Below are 19589 nucleotides of genomic sequence, written 5' to 3'. Positions count from 1 at the left end.
AGGTGGATTTGAACTGCTGACCTCCTAGCTAGCAGCCGAGCTCTTAACTACTGCGCCGCTGGGGCTCCGAATCAGAGTATTAGCGGTGCGGAATCCTTTTGAGGACTCTGAGGGAGAATCTGTTCCATGCCTCTCTCCTATCTTCTGGTGGTCCCCTGCAACACACGGCATTCCTTGACTTGCAGCTGTATCTGCCTTTGTCATCATGGGCTGTTCTTCCTCTGTGTCTCTTCTCCTCTTTTATAAGGACACCAGTCATATAGGATTAGGACCCACCCTACTCTAGTAGGACCTTATGAGAACATTTTCTGAGAACATTTTCAAAGACTATTTCCAAACAAGGCCACATGCGCAGGTTAGGATGTCAACGTATCTTTCTGGGGGACACAATTCAATGCATAGCAGTGGGCCAGCAGCTAAACTACCTTCTTCAGTGGGTACACTTTTTCATGAGGTAGCAATATCTCCATTTTACAGGTGAAGAAACTGTGTGGACAGCTTATGGGATATCCTCCACAGCACAGTTGAATTTGTGAAGAAAAGAGCAGGAGGCTCAAGAGTGATTAAATCTCTGCCCCCGCTGTTCACCTCACATGTATTTGATTCCCCAAATCATCACCGGAGAGGTCTCCCACAGAGGACCGAACCCTGGTCTGGCCATTCCTGAATGTCTGCTAGGATATCACAGTGTCTGCTTCGCACCCAGGCACTGCCTGCTTCTGGAACAACTCCAAGAGTAAAGGCTTGGCCCACAGTCTCCCTGTTCTCAGTTCAGACAGGATGGGGCAGGAAGAGAGGACCAGGCTGGTTTGGCGGACTGGTGGAGACGCCCCCATGAAGGTCTCTGGGACCATCTGGACTTGCTCATCAGAAGAGAAAGAAATGAAACTTCCAAACCTAGGTCCCCTTTCCCCCAGGTTGCAGAAAACAGAGCAGAGGTCTGGGCTAGAACCCGGTGCCCACAGGGGAAAGTGAGGCACCAACAAATTAAGGTGAAGGGGTCCCACGGTGAGTAGCAGACCATGGTCTGGAGATCATGGGCCCAGTTCTGTTCTCTCCATGACAACACCCTGTTGGTCCACAACAGCTCCTCCTGGTGTGTCCAGTGGACTGCAAATCATCATTTATAGAAAGCAGTAAAGGCAACGCTTAATGAACACTGCGCCAGGCCCTTACTCTTTACTGAATTAATTCTTTAGGTGGTGCAATTGGTTTGTGCTTGACTACTAAACTAAAGGTTGGAGGTTCTGACCTACCTGGCAGTGCTGCAGAAGAAAAGCCTGGCAATCTGTTGTTGTTGCTAGTTGCCGTCACATCAATTCAAACTCATGGCAACCCCGTGTGTGTGTCAGAGTAGGACTGCTCCGTAGGGTTTCCAAGGCTGTGACCTTTAGGAAGCAGATCACCAGGCCTTTCTTCCGAGGCACCTCCAGGTGGATTTGAGCCCCTAACCTTTCAGTGAGTAGTCCAGCGTTCAACCATTTGCGCCAAGCAGAGACTCCTTCTTTAAGACTGCAGCCAAGAAACCATTATGGCGCCGCACAGTTGCACTCCGTAACACATGGGGTCACCAGGAGTCCGAATCTACTCCCAGGCAATGAGTTTCTCCTCACCGCTACCCTATTACTCCCTCCCACTTTACAGACAGGGAGACTGAGGCACAGAGCGTTGCACTGACTTGCCCAAGGTCGCAGCGGTGGATGGCAGAAGGGGCCCAGCGCCCTGGCGGCAGTGGGGAGGCCCTGGCCACCTCCGGGTGACTCCCAGCCTCCCAGCGCCCGCCGACCTGCTGTCCTTATAAGGCCATGGACGTCCTTTAACCGATTCCAAACTCACCATGGCACCCTCAGCCTTCATCCTCCTCCGCGACGAGGAATGCGCGGCATCTTCCTATCAGCCGCTCGACGCGGGAAGACTCTTCCCACCAGAGCGCAGAATCAGCCCCACGCGGCCTCCCCTCGGGGGAACGCCTGGGCCCGGGCCGCGCCCTCTCACCTGCCGGGCGGGGAGAGGAGGAGGAGGAAGAGGAGGAGATGGAGGAGGCCGGGAAGAGGAGGAGGCTGGGGAGGAGCCTGCGCCCGGCGGGAGCGCCGCACAAAGTGAAACTCCTGGAAGTGGCAGCTGGGAGCGCAGGAGCGCGGGGACGGACGTGGCCTCGGCCCCCCCTCCCGGATCCCCGGCCCCCCCTCCCGGATCACCGGCCCCCGCCATGGCCCTGAGCAAGGGGCTGCGGCTGCTCGCGCGGCTGGAGCCCGCGGGGGAGAGCAGCGTCCTGCTGGAGGCGCGCGGCCGCGGCGACTGCCTGCTCTTCGAGGCCGGCACGGTGGCCACGCTCGGTGAGTGCGGCGCCTGTCCCGGTCCCCTCCTCTCCGGGCCCCGGGCCCCTCCTCTCTGGACCCCGGGCCCCGGGCCCCGCCTTTCTGGCCCCGGTCCCTTCCTTTCGGGACCCCGGTCCCCACCTACCCTGGCCCCGGTGCCCTGCTCTCCGGGCCTAGGTCCTGTCCCCCTCCTCTCCTGGCCCCGGTCCCCTCCTTTCCAGCCCAGGGGCGACGACCAGAGCGGAGACCCCGCGTTTGCTGAGACTGAGCCATGGCACCACCTCCCATCCCCGGGGCGCGGAGGTCGCGCGCGGGGGGCGGCCTTTGTGAATGGAATGGTGCGGGGACGGCGGTCGGCGACACTCTTGAGCCGGCCTCTCGGGGCGCTGAGGGTTCAGTTCTTGGAGCGCTCCAGCTATTTAGGGCGCGCGCCCTCCTGGGGCGCGTTACATATTCCTGAGAATCCCAGGGCGCCTGTGGCTCTGCTTCTTTTGCAGCCGTTGGTCAGGAAGCCAGGGATTGCCCTTTGGTTTGTGGGTCTGGCTTCAGGATGAAAGCGCCGTTAACTCAGAGACGCCCCCGAAATTGCTGCTGGCACGGTGGCCTCCTGTCGATGCTTGAAGCCTCAGTACAGCAATGTAAAGAACTTGGATTTTGACACACTGTCAGCTGACTATCTTTCTGTTGGGTGTGTTTGAAGTGAGGCTCAGAAGTCTGAGATGGCAGTGTGCTAAGGACTTTGGAGACACAGTCTCATTTAAATTTTCACAAGTAGAAAATAGATATTATTATCCCCGTATTGCAGATGAGTAAACTGAGGCCTGAAGAGAAACTTCCTTGCCAGGGTGACACAGCTCCTGTGTGTCTGACCATTTCTGTAAGATCACACAAGGCATGGCTTCTTGGTATCACCTACCTCCTCTCCCTTGTTACTCGTGAGGAAGGGCTAGGTAGCACCGCAGCGAGAGAAAGCAGGTAGGATTGTTAGGATTTTAATCACCAGCACTGGAGAGTGGGCTTTCGCCGGTTTCCACCTCTACCATCTTTCCATGTTCGAAGCTGAGCATAGCACGGAGCAGAGTCACCTGGACTGGAGGTGGCGGGCACGTGCAGCAGGTGCTCACTTGCTCAGTTCGCTAAAAATGTCTCTGGTCTGTTTTCTGCATTCGTGTACAGTGACTCTTCAGTGAGGATAGATGCCTTGGAAGCACCGTCTCTCCTATGTCTGCTTCCCTGTTCATTTAACAGTAGAATTCCCTCCTTCCATGAGGGAGACCCAGGTTCAATTCCCGACCAATGCACCTCAAATGCAGCTACCACCCATCTGTCAGTGGAGGCTTACTTATTTGCTGTGATGCTGATCAGCTTTCAGTGGAGCTTCCAGACGAAGACAGACCAGGAAGAAAGACCTGGTGATCTACTTCCACAATGTCAGCCAGTGAAAACCCTATGGATCACCGTGGTTCAGTCCCATTTACATGAGGTTGCCATAAGCTGGGGGCTGACTTGACGGCAGCTAACACCAGCAATCACTTCATTAGCATCTCCTTTTTGGCTTGTTTTCGGTCACTTGATTACGGCAACAATGTCTCCGGTATTCTCAGCAACACAAATGTGCAGTGAATTGTGGATTAAGTCATTATCAGATTATTCCAATTTGTGCCCTGTTCTGAAAAGTCCAAATCTGGTCATTTGGTAAGGCCTTGAAAGAAACCCACAAAAATTTCCATTCCATTTTAGATGTCTACTTCATAGCACGTTTATCAGAACCGAGATTCATTTCATGGTACAAAATCACTGCTTCATCAGATATAAATATGTCCTTTGGTTGGATTATAGCAAAGTTAAGTAAGGTTCATACACATTTAAGAGTTCCTCTGAAGCCAGTAGGGAAAAAAGATTTTATTTTTTCCAAAGCGAAGATTTTAACATGATTAATGATGGTAAAATAGTGCATATTTTCCATTAAGAAATTAAATTAGTGCTGAGGTGCATTTTCATTACATTGACAGCTGATTCCAGAACAGAGGGTATACGGAAAGTGATGGACCTGCCCTCTACTACGTGTGAAGTCCTGGTGGCACAGTAGTTAAAGCTCTCAGCTGCTAACAGAGAGGTTGGTAGTTCAAAACCACCATTGGCTCCACGGGAGAAAGGCGTGGCAGTTGGCTTCTGTAAAGATTTACAGCTTTGGAAACCCTAGGGGCAGTTCTCCTCTGTCCAGTAGGGTCTTTATGAGTCAGAATTGGCTTGATTTTTTTTTTTTTCCTACTACATGTGGTTCACATCTGTTACTTAACCTAGCATTCATTTACCAGGAGATCTTGCGTTGAATAAGCCAAAAAGAAAAAAAAAAAATGAGTTGCTGTTGAGTCACCTCTGACTCATGGTGACCCTATGTGTGTCAGAGTAGAACTGTGCTCCATAGGGTTTTCAATAACTGATTTTTTGGGAGGAGATTGCCAGCCCTTTCTTCCGAGCCACCTCTGGGTAGGTTTGAATCACCAAACTTTGGGTTAGTAGACTAGCATGTTGACTGACTACACCACCCAGAGACAGCGACTGGGCTGAATACTTAACTTTTAAAGTTTAGTTTTCTTAAATGAAATGAAATGAAACTCTTTACAAAGTAGCTGCAGCATTTGGTGGTATTGCTGGCCCAGAGAAGGACTGTCGAGTCTTCTGTGACTAGAAAGTTGTTTCAACTTGTTAAATATCCTAGACAGGTGATGACTGTACAGAGGGGCTTGGGACCTGAAATTCCCATCTGTGTTTGCAGGGCTAGTGTTTTTGCTTTACTTTCCTTGACAAGGTTAAGAGCACCTTCATTTTTTACAAGAAAGTTGCAATCTCTAGTCTTGTGTGGGACGCACACACTTGTGCCAGCCAACATGTTGTCGTTAGCTGCTGTCGAGTTGGCACCCATCTCACAGGGAACCCATCCCCAAGGGAACCAAATGCTGCCCGGTCCTGTGCCATCCCCATGATCGGTTGGTGTCTTAGGTATCCAGTGTGGCTTTAAAAGAAATACCAAAAGTGGATGGCTTTAACAAACACAAATTTATTCTCTCACAGTCTCGAGGCTGTTGTTGTTGTTAGGTGGCGTCTAGTCAATTCTGACTCATAGTGACCCCATGTACAACAGAACGAAACACTGCCTGGTCCTGCGCCATCCTCACAGTCGTTGCTATGTTTGAGCCCATTGTTTCAGCCACCTCGTCAATCCATCTCGTTGAGGGTCTTCCTGCTTTTCACAGACTCTCTGCTTTACTAAGCATGATGTCTTTCTCCAGGGACTGGTCCCTCCTGATAACATGTCCAAAGTATATGAAAGGAAGTCTTACCATCCTTGCTTCCATGGAGTATTCTGACTGTACTTCTTCCAAGACAGATTTGTTCATTCTGCTGGCAGTCCAGAAATTCATTCTCTCACAGTCTAGGAGGCTGTTGTTGTTGTTGTTAGGTACCGCCGAGTCGGTCCCAATTCGCTGGAGCATTCTGACTGCACTTCTTCCAAGGCAATTTGTTGGTTCTTCTGGCAGTCCATGGTATATTCAATATTCTTCACTGTCTTTGTCATCTAGTGCTGCTCCAACAGAAATACCACAACTGGATGGTTTCAACAGAGAAAGTCCATTCTCTCACAATCCAGTAGGCTACAAGTCCAAATTCAGGGCATCAGCTCCAGGGGAATGCTTTCTCCATCGGCTCTGGGGGAAAGTCCATGTCATCAGTCTTCCTTTGGTCTGGGAGCTTCTCTGCGCAGGAACCTCAGGTCCAAAGGACACGCTCTGCTCCCAGTACTGCTTTCTTGGTGGTATGAGGTTCCCATGTGTCTCTGCTTGCTTCTCTCTTTTATATCTCGAAAGAGATTGCATTAAGACACTGATTTTGTCAACCTCATCAGTATAACCTCATCACAGTGATAGAATTTCCAACACATGAGGAGATCACATATAATCTCATCATAGTGGTAGAGTTTACAACACATAAGGACATCACATCAGATAACACAATCATACAATACTAAGAATTACAACCTAGCCAAGTTCTACACACATTTTTTGGGGGACACAATTCAATCCATGACATTCACCAACACCACAGTTCAAAGGCATCATTTCTTCTTCGTCTTTCTTATTCATGGTCAACTTTCTCATGCAGATGAGGCGACTGAAAACACCATAGCTTGGGTCAGGTACACCTTAGTCTACAAGGTGGCATCTTTGCTTTTCAACACTATAAAGAGATTTGCCCAATGCAATGCAACTTTTGATTCTTAACTGCCGTTTCCATGGGTGTTGATTGTGGATCCAAGTAAAATGAAATCTTTAACAACTTCAATCTTTTCTCCTTTTATCATGATGTTGCTTATTGGTTCAGTTTTGAGGATTTTTATTTTCTTTATGTTGAGGTGCAATCCATACTGAAGGCTGTGGTCTCTGATCTTCGTCAGTAAGTGCTTCAAGTCCTCTTCACTTTCAGCAAGCAGGGTTGTGTCATCTGCATAACGCAGGTTGTTAATTTACCCACCAACCACTAAGGCCAAAGATGAAGAAATTGAAGATTTTTACCAACTTCTTAAGTCTGAAATTGATCGAACATGCAATCAAGATGCATTGATAATTACTGGTGATTGGAATGCGATAGTTGGAAACAAAGAAGAAGGATCTGTAGCTGAAAAATATGGCCTTGGTGATAGAAACAGTGACAGAGATCTCATGATAGAATTTTGCAAGACTAGCGACTTCTTCATTGCAAATACCTTTTTTCAACAATATAAACAATGACTATACAGGAAAAAGAGGAAGACCCTCAGCAAGATGGATTGACACTGGCTGGAACAATGGGCTCAAGCATAACAAGCACTATGAGGATGAGGCAGGACTGGACAGTGTTTCGTTCTGTTGTACATGCATAAGGTGGCTGTGACTCGGAAGCGACGCTATGACACCTAACAATGACAACAACAACATACACATGGACCTCGCCAGATGGACTACACAGGAATCAGATCGACTACATCTGTGGAAAAAGACGATGGAAAAGCTCAATATCATCAGTCAGAGCAAGGCCAGGGGCCGACTGTGGAACAGACCATCAATTGCTCGAATGTAAGTTCAAGTTGAAACTGAAGAAAATTAGAACAAGTCCAAGAGAACTGAAGTACAATCTTGAGTATATCTCACCTGAATTTAGAGACCACCTCAAGAATAGATTGGACACATTGAACACTAATGACTGAAGACCAGACGAGTTGTGGAATGACATCAAGGACATCATACATGAAGAAAGCAAGAGGTCACTAAAAAGTTAGGAAAGAAAGAAAAGACCAAAATGGATGTCAGAAGAGTCTCTGAAACTTGCTCTTGAACATCGAATAGCTAAAGCAAAAGGAAGAAATAAATGGTGAAGTAAAAGAGCTAAACAGAAGATTTCAAAGTGTGGCTTGAAGAGACAAAGTAAAGGACGCGCCCAAGGTTCCACCTCTGGTTAGCGGCAGAGCCACATTGTTGATAAGGCTGTGTAGCTCCAGGAAGGAGTATGTTCAGTAAAATCTCATTCAAAACCAGGGCACACAGGTGATAAGAAGTGCAGGTGCATTTCCCCGGTGTCCTTTAAAACATGTGTGGTCTCACTGGCCACAGCTGCTGTCCTGGCTTCAGTGTGGATATGGGATTTGGGGAGAGAGGGACCGGACCGATGCTCTGCCCCATGGAGGACTGTGATGGTCCAGTCTCCCTCGGGAAATGGCCAGGCTCTGGAAGGTGTCAGGCTCAGTTCCTTATCTCTGCTGACGGCCGCCTTTTGTGTGTGCTGTTGATCAACGCTAAGGCTGGAGTTGGCAGGCGGGGAACTTGGATTGACTTAGTTCTGATTGTGGCGGTAATGCTTTACACAGAGAAAGCAAACTCCTTCCTTCCTTTCCTCAGGTCTAACTCTAGAAAGTTCCAGGGATACCTTCTCCAAACCCTTCCCACGCTCCCCTAGCCCTTTGCCCAGGAGACTTCCTCTCCCTCCTCTCGGCAGGTGACCACAGCGACAGGGACCCAGGGCTGCTGCTCCATGTGGAGAAAAGATATTTTCCAGACAGCCTTGGGCAATGGGACTGGAGACACGGGCCTCTGCTCTTTCTGTTCCCTCACCCCGTTCTGCTTTTCACCCTTAGAGTTACACCTTTTCTTCCAAATGAGCATGTTCCCATTCAGGAGAACAAGATATTGTAGCTTTAGGTCTATCCGAAACAGAAACTGCCTAGCTTAACCTCTGAAGGGTTGTTTGAATGGTTGGAGAGAGAGCAGGCAGGCGTCTAGAGCCTGCCACTCATTAGCTAGAGCACGTGATGGTTGTGTGGTGGCCACAGTTCCCAGGCGAGGGACCAGCCAGCCTCCCCTCCTCACCATGATCAGCAGGTGATGCTCCATCCGTCACCTGGAGACTTCGTAGGTCTAGGGTGGCACCTGAGTCTGCACGAGTCAAGCTCCGGGTACTGCTGGCCCTGGACCACACGGAAGAGCGGGGTCTGACGCTGGCTTGGGGGGCGGCAGCCGTGGCTCCTCTCGCCCTTCCTGGACCTGGGGGAGTTTAGTCAATCCCTCCCTCCAGGCCTCAGAATCCCAGTCTGAAACAAATGAATCACAGTGTATGTTGTCTTTCCTACTCTGAGATTCTATGCCTTTTTAAAAAAAAGGCTGCAACACTAAACGTAAGTACAGCTTCTTCACACGCCTAAAATTATAAACTACCCGGAAATTTGAATCTTAAGAAAATTTACCTGGCAAGATAAAGTCTAAGATGACTTTGAAGTCTGAGCTAAACCTAGAAATCTGATACTATACATTTTTTATTGGCTATTCATGAGTTAATGAAAATGTATGAGATTATTGCTCCTTGATTCTGTCCTTTTCCTACGACCAGCAAAAAAAAAGAAAATTTAAAAGCAATAGCAATGTCAGCTTAAATTAGGAATGCAAAGTAAGGTATTTATTAAAATATCATAAGCTATGCTAGTTCAGTAGTTGCTTTAGTAGATTCTTATTAATATCTGTTGGCATGCTTACGGTCGCATCTTTCATCATATTGCCCAGCATTTTAAAAATAATCTGGACTGTCTTTTAGTTAGGGAGAGGTATATGTGTGTCTGGGAATGTGTGGTCTATTTTAACTGACTATACTTTGCGTGCATTTAGCTTTGCCATGAATCCTATCAATGGCTGATGAATATTGTATGTTGGAAAAAGTCTCCTTAAGGAGACAGTTCTCTGCTTCTCCTGGTGCCCAATTCAGCAGAACTTAGGTCAAGTGGAACCAAGCTAAGTCCTCCTGGTAGAGATGAGTGATTAGAATGCTATCAGATGTGGCCACAGTCCACATGAACCGTGACGTGCCGTCACAGCACAGGGACAGCAATTGAGCCAGCCTGTCTCAATAATGCGGGTGGTAGGTTTTCTTTTAGATGGTATGGATACAGAAAGGAATATTGAAAAACAAGGGCTGGAAATGACTCCTTGCTATCCCAGCCTGTTGTTGATACCTACCATTGAGTAAGCTGGACTCGTAGGTGACCCCATGTATAACAGAATGAAACATTGCTAGGTCTTGCCCCATCTTCATGATTTTTGGTATGCTTGAGTCCATTTTTGCAGCCACTGTATATTTTGAGTGCTTTCAGTCTAGGGGGCTCATCTTCCAGCACTGTATCGGACCATATTCTGTTGTGATCTATAGGGTTTTCATTGGCTAATTTTCGGAAGTAGATCTTGAGGCCTTTCTTCTAGTCTGTCTTAGTCTGGAAACTCTGCTGAAACCTGTCCACCATGGGTGACCCTGCTGGTATTTGAAATACCGGTGGCATAGCTTCTAGCATCAGAGCAAAATGCAAGCCACCACAGTATTACACACGGACAGACCTACAAGGCCCTATATCCCCTGCCCCTGGGGCACTCCTCCAACCTCATCTTCTACCACTTGAGCAACCCTGACTTGTTCCTCTCTCAGAATCTTTGTACTTGCTGTTCCTTCTACCTGGAATGCTCTTCCCATTAGTTTCTTGCCTGGCGGCCCTCCTCCTCATTCAAGACTCAACGGTAAACATGACCTTGAGTGGTAAATTTCCTAACCGCCCTGGCTTAACCAGCCCATGGCCTCCATGCACCAACTCTCTTTGTTCCATCACTGTTTTATTTTCTTTCTAGCACTTGTCACTGAAATCAGCTCATTTATTTGCGTGCATGTGTCTGGTCTGTGTCCACCACGAGAATGCAGGCTCAATGTCGTGGTCAGTACTGTGTTCCCAACACTGCCTGGTGTGGAGAAGGGAGAGACTCAGGGAACCTCTGCTGAATGACAGACGAATGGCTTTGGAAGATTCAACTGGCAAAAGCAAGTCAAGCACACCTGATGTTCTGGGGGAATATAAGTTGTCAACCTCCCTTCCTTGAACATCCTCAGCTCTTAGTGCCATCGTGTTGACCAGTTTTGGGGACCCCAGCTTCTGTGAGAAGAGGTGGCCACTGCTGACCCGTATCCCAGGATAGCCTGGTATGTGCCTCACACTATGCAGAGGTTGGACAACTATTTTTAAGGAGAGCCTGAGGTTAAGTGAAAAGTTTCTGAAATCAGCTAAGACAGAGGTCTGGGCAGAAGGATGGCAAACAGCTAGTTACTCTTTCTTCTTCCCGCTCGATGGTTTACACAGTAGGTGTGTGTCAATGGGAAATTTGAAAATAAAATTTTACCTTCTAAATGGCAAAAAAAAAAAAAAAGTCAAGAAGATTTTGAAACAGATCAGTGAGGACAGACTTGATCTATCACATAACAAAGCATTCTGTAAAGCCCTAAACATGGTATAGGCCGCAGGCAGCAATCAGTAGAACAGAGGGGTCAGAACAGACTATGTCAACAGAGTAATTTAGTTTATTATGCAGGTGAGGCATTTGTGTTGGAAGCAGTACAGCCAGAATGCTCCTTAGAGGCAAGAATGGCAAGACTTCGTCTCAGGTACTTTGGACATGTTATCAGGAGGGATCAGTCCCTGGAGAAGGGCATCATGCTTGGTAGAGTAGAGGGGCAGTGTAAGAGAGGAGGACCCTCAACGAGATGGACTGACACAGTGGCTGCAACAATGGGCTCAAGCATAACAATGATCATGAGGATGGCTCAGGACCAGGCAGTGTTTCATTCTGTTGTGCACAGGGTCGCTATGAGTTGAAACCAATTCGACAGCACCTAACAACAACATACAGGTGAGGATTTCAATAAGCCAAGGAAAACGACGGGCTACTCGATAAATGGTGTTGGTGCAGTTGAGTATTGAAGCTCCTAACGGGTCCTCCTTTGTTCAGCCAAATATTCAGAGTTGCGAGACCGGGTCACATAGGGAATGTCTACTCAGAAAGTTATATGGCAGAAGCCACAGCTGGCCAGCAGGGCAGTGTCACGGGTTCGTCTTCCAGGGGCTGAGTGGTCTTTGCAATGGCTCATGCAGGTAACTACCGCTCACGCAGCCATCTGTCTGGAAACTAGCTTCTTCCCTGGCTTAAAGCCTCGTGCCCCACAGGAGCCAGCATCCCATAGGTACAGATTCCAGAATTCATGCAGGGAGAGACAGGTCCAGAGATAGGAGTTGCCACATTCAAGGAAGCCCCAAGCATTGGTATGCCCATCAAGTGTTTGTAATTCATTTATGGTGCCTCCGTGTCCAGGTGCAGTTTACTGCCCCAGGTCATCTTGACCATAAGAAATGTTTTCTAGTGTCTTAGTCATCTAGTGCTGCTATAAAAGACATACCACAAGTAGATGGCTTTAACAAAGAGAAATTTATTCTGTCACAGCCTAGGAGGCTAGAAGTTCAAATTCGGAAGGCTTTCTCTCTCTGTCAGCTCTGGGGGAAGGCCCTTGTCATCAATTTTCCTTGGTCAAGGAGCTTCTCAGTGCAGGGACCCCGGGTCCAAAGGACGCTGTATTCTCCTGGCTCTTGTTTCTTGGTAGTGTGAGGTCCACCGTGTCTCTCTGCTCACTTCTCTCTTTTATATCTCAAAAGAGATGGGCTTAAAAGAAAATCTAATCATGTAGATTGAGTCCTGCCTCATTAACATAACTGCCACTAATCCCACCTCATTAACATCACAGAGAGAATTTACAACACATCGGAAAATCACATCAGATGACAAAATGGTGAACAGTCACACAATACTGGGAATCATGGCCTAGCCAAACTGATACACATTTTTGGGCAACACAATTCAGTCCATAACATCTAGTAACATGGCTAAGAGTCTAACTAAGGAATTCCCTGGGTTACAGCTATAAGGCTACATGTCAAACGCTCATACAGAAGGGATAAACGGTTTTATTAAGCCTTTGACCACAACTATCCATATGGGCCCTGGTGGCACAGTCATTAAGAACTCGGCTACTAACCAAAAGGTCGGCAGTTCGAATCCACCAGCCCCTCCTTGGAAACCCTATGGGATAGTTCTACTCTGTCCTATAGGTTCGCTCTGAGTTGGAATTGGGTTTGGTTTTGGTTTTATCCATATGGGCACCTAACAACAACAACATCCATATAGGCGTTAATTAATTTACAGCTCTACGTTATATAATACATCAGGATAAAGTCCAGAGGTATTTAAGAGTTAAATCTGAAAAAGCTCCAACTTTAGAAGATTAGAAGAAAGTATAGGAGATGTTTTCATAGTTCATAGTATGGAAAGCCTTTCTCAGCAAAGCATAAAACTCAGAAGTCAAAGGAAGAGAAACTGACAAACTTAAAAACCGTTTCTTGAAGTCTAACACAGAAAAATGAATAAATCCTAATAAAAGATCTGCTCCAAGAATTGTCATAAGGTGAAGACACCCAGGTAGTCAGCCTGAAGATCTAGAAATAGAGCGTCAGCAGCGCTCTAGTGCCCCCCAACACACCCCTCTGGCAGACTGATAGAATTGACTCCAAAAAAAAAATAAAACTTCAATATATTAAAAGACACTGTTATGAAGTGAATCATGTTGTTGTCGTCAGGTGCCATTGAGTCAGTTCTGACTCATAGTGACCCTGCGTACAAAAGAAGGAAACGCTGCCCGGACCTGCGCCATCGTCAAAATCATTGTTATGTTTGAGCCCATTGTTGCAGCCACTGTGTCAATTCATCTTGTTAAGGGTCTTCCTCTTTTTCACTGACCCTCTACTTTACCAAGCATGATGTCCCTCTTCAGGGACTAGTCCCTCCTTATAATATGTCCAAAGTACATGAGATGAAGTCTCACTGTCCTTGCTTCTAAGGAGCATTTTGGTGTACTTCTTCCAAGATATGTTTGTTCATTCTTCTGGCAGTCCATCGTATATTCAATATTCTTCACCAACACTATAATTCAAAGGCTTCCATTTTTCTTCGCTCTTCCTAATTCATTGTCCAGCTTTCAGACACATGCATATGAGGCAATTGAAAACACCATGGCTTGGGTCAGGTGCACCTTAGTCTTCAAGATGACATCTTTGCTTTTCAACACTTTAAAGGTCTTTTGCAGCACATTTGCCTAACGCAATACGTTGTTTGATTTCTTGACTGCTGCTTCCATGGGTGTTGATTGTGAATCTAAGTAAAATGAAATCCTTAAAAACTTCAATATTTTCTCTGTTTATCATGATGTTGCTTATTGATCCAGTTGTGAGGATTTTTGTTTTCTTTATGTTGAGGTGTAATCCATGCTGAAAGCTGTAGTCTTTGATCTTTATCAATAAGTGCTTCAAGTCCTCTTCGCTGTCAGCAAGGAAGGTTGCTAATGAGTCTTCCTCCAATCCTGATGCCACATTCTTCTTCATATAGTCCAGCTTCTCAGATTATTTTGCTCAGCATACAGATTGAATAAGTATGGTGGAAGGTTTCAACCCTGATGCACACCTTTCCTGATTTTAAACCACACAGTATCCCCTTGTTGCGTTCGAATGACTGCCTCTTGGTCTAAATACAGGTTCCACATGGGCACAATTTAGTGTTCTGGGCTTCCCATTCTTCACAATATTATCCATAATTTTTATGATCCGAACAGTCAAATACCTTTGTATAGTCAGTAAAACACAGGTAAACATCTTTCTGGTGTTCTCTGGTTTCAGTCAGAATCCATCTGACATCAGCTGTAATATCCCTAGTTCAACATCCTCTTCTGAATCCAGTTTGAATTTCTGGCAGTTCCCTGTTGATGTACTGCTGCAACCATTTTTGAATGATCTTCAGCAAAATTTTACTTGCATGTAATACTAATGACATTGTTCAATAATTTCCAAATTCGGTTGGATCACATTTCTTTGGAATGGCCACAAATATGGATCTCTTCCAGTCAGTTGAACTGGTAGCTTTCTTCCAAATTTCTTGGCATAGACAAGTGAGCACCTCCAGCATTGCACTGGTTTGCTGAAACACCTGAACTGGTGTTCTGTCAATTCCTGGAGCCTTGTTTTTCGCCAATGCCTTCAGTGCAGCTTGGACTTCTTCCTTCAGTGCTGTCATGGATTGAATCGTGTCCCCAAAAATATGTGTCAACTTGGTTAGGCCATGATTGCCAGTATTGTGTGGTTGTCCTCTATTTTGTGTTTGTAATTTTCCTATGTGTTATAAATCCTAATCTCTGCCTGTGGTTAATGAGGCAAGATTAGATTATGTTAAAGAAGGTTAGAGTGGGATGTAACACCCTTGCTCAGATCACATCCCTGATCCAATGTAAAAGGAGTTTCCCTAGGGCGTGGCCTGCACCACCTTTTATCTTACAAGAGGTAAAAGGAAATGGAAGCGAGCAGAGAGTTGGGAACCTCATACCACCAAGAAAGCAGCACCAGGAGCAGAGCACATCCTTTGGACCTGGGGTTCCTGAGCAGAGAAGCGCATAGTCCAGGGGCAGATTGGTGACAAGAGCCTTCCTCCAGAGCCAACAGAGAAAGCCCTCCCCTGGAGCTGATGCCTTGAGTTTGGACTTACAGCCTGCTGGACTATGAGAGAGTAAATTTCTCTTTGTTGAAGTCATCCATTCACTCGTGGTATTTCTGTTAGAGCAGGCTAGATGACCAAGACAAGTATCATCATTCTTGATCATACGCTACCTCCTGAAATGGTTGAACATCAACCAATTCTTTTTGGTTCGGTGACTCTGTGTATTCCTTCCATCTTCTTTTGATGCTTCCTGTGTCATTCAATATTTTGCCCATAGAATCCTTCACTATTGCAACTTGAGTCTTGAATTTTTTTCTTCAGTTATTTCAGCTTGAGAAATGCCGAGGGTGCTCTTCCCTTTTGGTTTTCTAACTCCAGGTCTTTGCACATTTCATTATGATACTTTACTTTGTCTTCTCAAGCTGCCCTTTGAAATCTTCTGTCCAGCTCTTTTACTTCGTCATTTCTTCCATTTGCTTTAACGACTCTATGTTCAAGAACAAGTTTCATAGTCTCTTCTGACATCCATTTAGGTCTTTTCTTTCTTTCCTGTCTTTTTAATGACCTTTTGCTTACTCCATATATGATTCAACCCTTGACTGAAGTTGTCAAGGATTTCATTTCACCTTGATCCACAATCAACACCCATGTAAGCAGCAGTCAAGAAATCAAACGACGTATTGCATTGGGCAAATCTGCTGAAAAAAGCCTCTTTAAAGTGTTAATAAGCAAAGATGTCACCTTGAGGACGAAGGTGTGCCTGACCCAAGCAATGGTATTTTCAATTGCCTCATATGCATACAAAAGCTGGACAATGAATAAGGAAGACCAAAGAAGAATTGATGCCTTTGAATTATGGTGTTGGCGAAGAATATTGAATATATCATGGACTACGAGAACAACAAACAAATTTGTTTTGGAAGAAATTCTGCCAGAATGCTCCTTAGAGGTGAGAATGTTTAGACTTCGTTTCACATACTTTGGACATGTTATCAGGAGGGACCAGTCCCTGGAGAAGGACATCATGTTTGGTAAGGTAAGGGGTCCAGGATAAAGCGGAAGACCCACAATGAGACAGATTGACATGATAGCTTCAACAATGGGCTCAAACACAGCAATGATTGTGAGGATGGTGAAGGACCAGGCAGTGTTTCATGTTATACATGGGGTTGCTATCATTTGGAACCAACTCAAGGGCACCTAACGACAACAGCAACAAGTTGTTGGTCTTGCAAAATTCTATCACGCATTCTCCGGCATCGTTTCTGTCACCAAGGCCATATTTTCCAACTATCCATTCTTCTTCGTTTCCAACTTTCGCATTCCAATCACCAGTACTTATCAATACATCTTGATTGCATGTTTGATCAATTTCAGACTGCAGAAATTGGTAAAAATCTTCTGTTTCTTCATCTTTGCCCTTAGTGGTTGGTGCATAAATGTGAATAATAGTCGTATTAACTGGTCTTCCTTGTAGGCATATGGATATTATCCTATCACTGACAGCCTTGTACTTCAGGATAGATCTTGAAATGTTCTTTTTGGCAGTGAACGCAATGCCATTCCTCTTCAAGTTGTCATTCCCGGCATAGTAGATAATATGATTGTCCAACCAATACCAGTCCATTTCAGTTCACTAATGCCTAGGATATCAATGTTCATGCACTCCATTTCATTTTTGATGATTTCCAATTTTCCTAGATTCATACTTTATACGTTCCACGTCCTGATTATTAATGGATGTTTACAGCTGTTTCTTCTTATTTTGAGTTGTGCCACATCAGCAAATGAAGATCCCCAAAGCTTGACTCCATCCACATCATTAAGATGGACTCTACTTTGAGGAGGCAGCTCTTTCCCGATAATATTTTAGGTGCCTTCCAACCCAAGGGGCTCATCTTCTGGCATTATATCAATGTTCCCTTGCTATTCTTAAGGTTTTCACTGGCCAATTTTTTTAGAAGTAGATCGGCAGGTCCTTCTTTGTAATCTTAGTCTGGAAGCTCTTCTGAAGCCTGCCCACCATGGGTGACCCAGCTGGTATTTGATATACCAGTGGCGTAGCTTCTAGCATCATAGCAGCACAAAGCCCCATCATAGTATGACAAACTGACATACTAGTGGTGTTGATCATGTTAATGAGAACATATCAGTGTACCATGGTCCTAAATGTAATCACTTCTGAGTAATTACTATTGAGCGATTATCACTGAGTCATTATCACTTCTGATAAAGAGCAGCCTAGACACAGAATCAAGGAAGCACAAATAAGGGGAAGATAAATGCCACGTGAAGATTGCCAAGGAGCCAAGGAGTACCGGGGCTACAGAAAGTGAGGCAACGACTTTCCTCCAGAGCTGACAGAGAGCAGGGCTTTGAACGTGTTCATTCCGATTCGACCCCCTGCTAGAATTTATATTTCCACCCCCAGATACACTGAGTCCAAATCAACATTTTAACAAGATCCCTAGGTGGTTCTTATGTATACGTAAAATGTAGATTCAGATTTAGTGTATCTGGGGTAGAAATGCAAATTCTCAGCAGGGGGTCAAACCCTGGTATTTCTGTTACGGCAGCAGTAGGGAGCTAACACCATCAACATGGTTAAAAGATAAGCAACTACCCGGAAGGAAACTATGGACAACCCTTTGCAACACATAAAATGGACAGAGGAAAGACTGATAATCGTGGTATATAAAAGAGCTCCTACAGATCAGGAAGGACAAATAGTTAAACACGAAAACTGGCAAAGGATATAACAAGCAATTCTCAAAAGAAACATTACAAATGGCCAAAGCAAAGCAGCCGACACTGCGTATCTGCCTAGCGCAGTAGCCTGTGTGTGACAGATGTTCAGCAGATGGATGCCGTCGCTCCCCATGGTCCTTGAAGCTCCTGCCTGTGATTCAGGCACAGAGCCAGGACTGAGCTGTCAGCCTGCGTGATAGACAGTGCACCCCACGCACCCCCTCCCTCCTGGCCCTGGAGCTGAGCCTCCACACCTGTCTCCCTCTCCTTTCCCACATGGGCGTTCGGTTCTCTCATGTACCTGGCTCCACTGGGTCAGCCCAGGTCCTCCAAACAAACCCAGACTTGCTTTGCCCTGTAGGGAACACACCTGCCCAGGTTCACGCTCAGACCCTGAGCCAAGGGTGGCCTCAGACTGTCGAGGCAGGCTCAGTGTATGAGGCTTGAACAACATGTAGCAAAACCGGGTGGCAGGAGGTGGCACTGGGGGGCCAGAGATGATGACAGGCAGCAGGTATTGACATCCTCCTGAAGAGAAGTGTTAGGAGGATGGCGTGAGTCCCCCGAAGGAGTAGGACAAGTATTGAAGGTAATGACAGTTCCTTCTGTAGAGGTGGCCTTCCGCAGATGGGGGCTCCTGGAACAAAAGGACTTCGCAGGCAATGATCAGGAAGGTCTGGGCCCATATCCCCCTTGGAGACACACACCGTGTGTTAGCACAGAGTAGCGCTTCAGTCCATACACCTGGTGAGCCCAGTGCTTCCCAAATACCTTGACCTTCTGTTCACAGAACACCTGTCAACATCGTACAGTACGCCAGTGACCCTTAGGAATGCCTGCTGTGAAATGATTATAATTTTACGGCCAGGTTCTGATCCAGCTGGAGGTGGGACTGTCTCTTTTCAGGACTGGAGTTAATTCCAGGCATAGAGAACATGTTCTTCATTTGGCTTCTTGGAGGCGCTGTTCTCCTGGTTGTGTTTCTTCCTCACTGCTGATTTACCCTCTGCCTTCTCCCCAGTGCCTAGAACAGTGCCTGGCACACAGTAGGCATCAAGACCCTTTGTGGAGTGCCCACAGTTCTCCATTCAGTCCAGCCCTTGAGCACTTCCCGTGGGGAAGGTGGATCTGGGCTCTGGGGGACAGCAGAGGTAAGTAAGTGCCCCTGGGCAGCTGCCTTCGAGGAGATAAGTGTCCAAGCAAGGTCACACCTGTGAATTAGGAGGAGGGGAGGAGAGTGAGGGGATAGATTTTGTCCTTCCCTCAGGCTCCCTCAGTTCCCCCAGCCTCTGGTCTATCTGAGTCTCATGTAGGATACCAGTTGCCCTCGAGTCGATTTCAACTCATGGTGCCCCCATGTATATCAGAGTAGAACTGTGCTCTGTAGGGTTTTCAATGGCTGATTTTTTGGTAGTAGATCACCAGGCTTTTCTTTGAGGCACCTCTGGGTGGACTTGAACCTCCAAACTTTCAGGTTAGCGACTTAACATGGTAACCGTTTGCACCACCTAGGAACTCCTCATGTGCGAGTCATACGCGCAGTCATATATGCAGTCACATTACTACTGGCTTCTAAGGGTGTGTGTGTGTGTGTGCGCGC

General features: G+C 46.5%; 1 protein-coding gene across 1 annotated transcript in view; it reads left to right on the top strand.

The window, feature by feature from the left end:
- The first annotated feature begins 2209 nt into the window (after positions 1-2209).
- Positions 2210-19589, top strand: part of SYNJ2 (synaptojanin 2) — a 125946-nt gene continuing 108566 nt past the window's right edge. The window contains exon 1 of the mRNA XM_004368807.1: positions 2210-2336. Coding sequence (XP_004368864.1) covers positions 2210-2336 — 127 coding nt within the window. The remainder of the gene's footprint in view (positions 2337-19589) is intronic.

This window comes from Trichechus manatus, unplaced genomic scaffold (genome assembly GCF_000243295.1).
Source record: "Trichechus manatus latirostris isolate Lorelei unplaced genomic scaffold, TriManLat1.0 scaffold00002, whole genome shotgun sequence".
Taxonomy (NCBI): Eukaryota; Metazoa; Chordata; class Mammalia; order Sirenia; family Trichechidae; genus Trichechus; species Trichechus manatus.
Note: the sequence above shows the minus strand (reverse complement) of the source record. Positions and strands in the feature narration are given on the sequence as shown.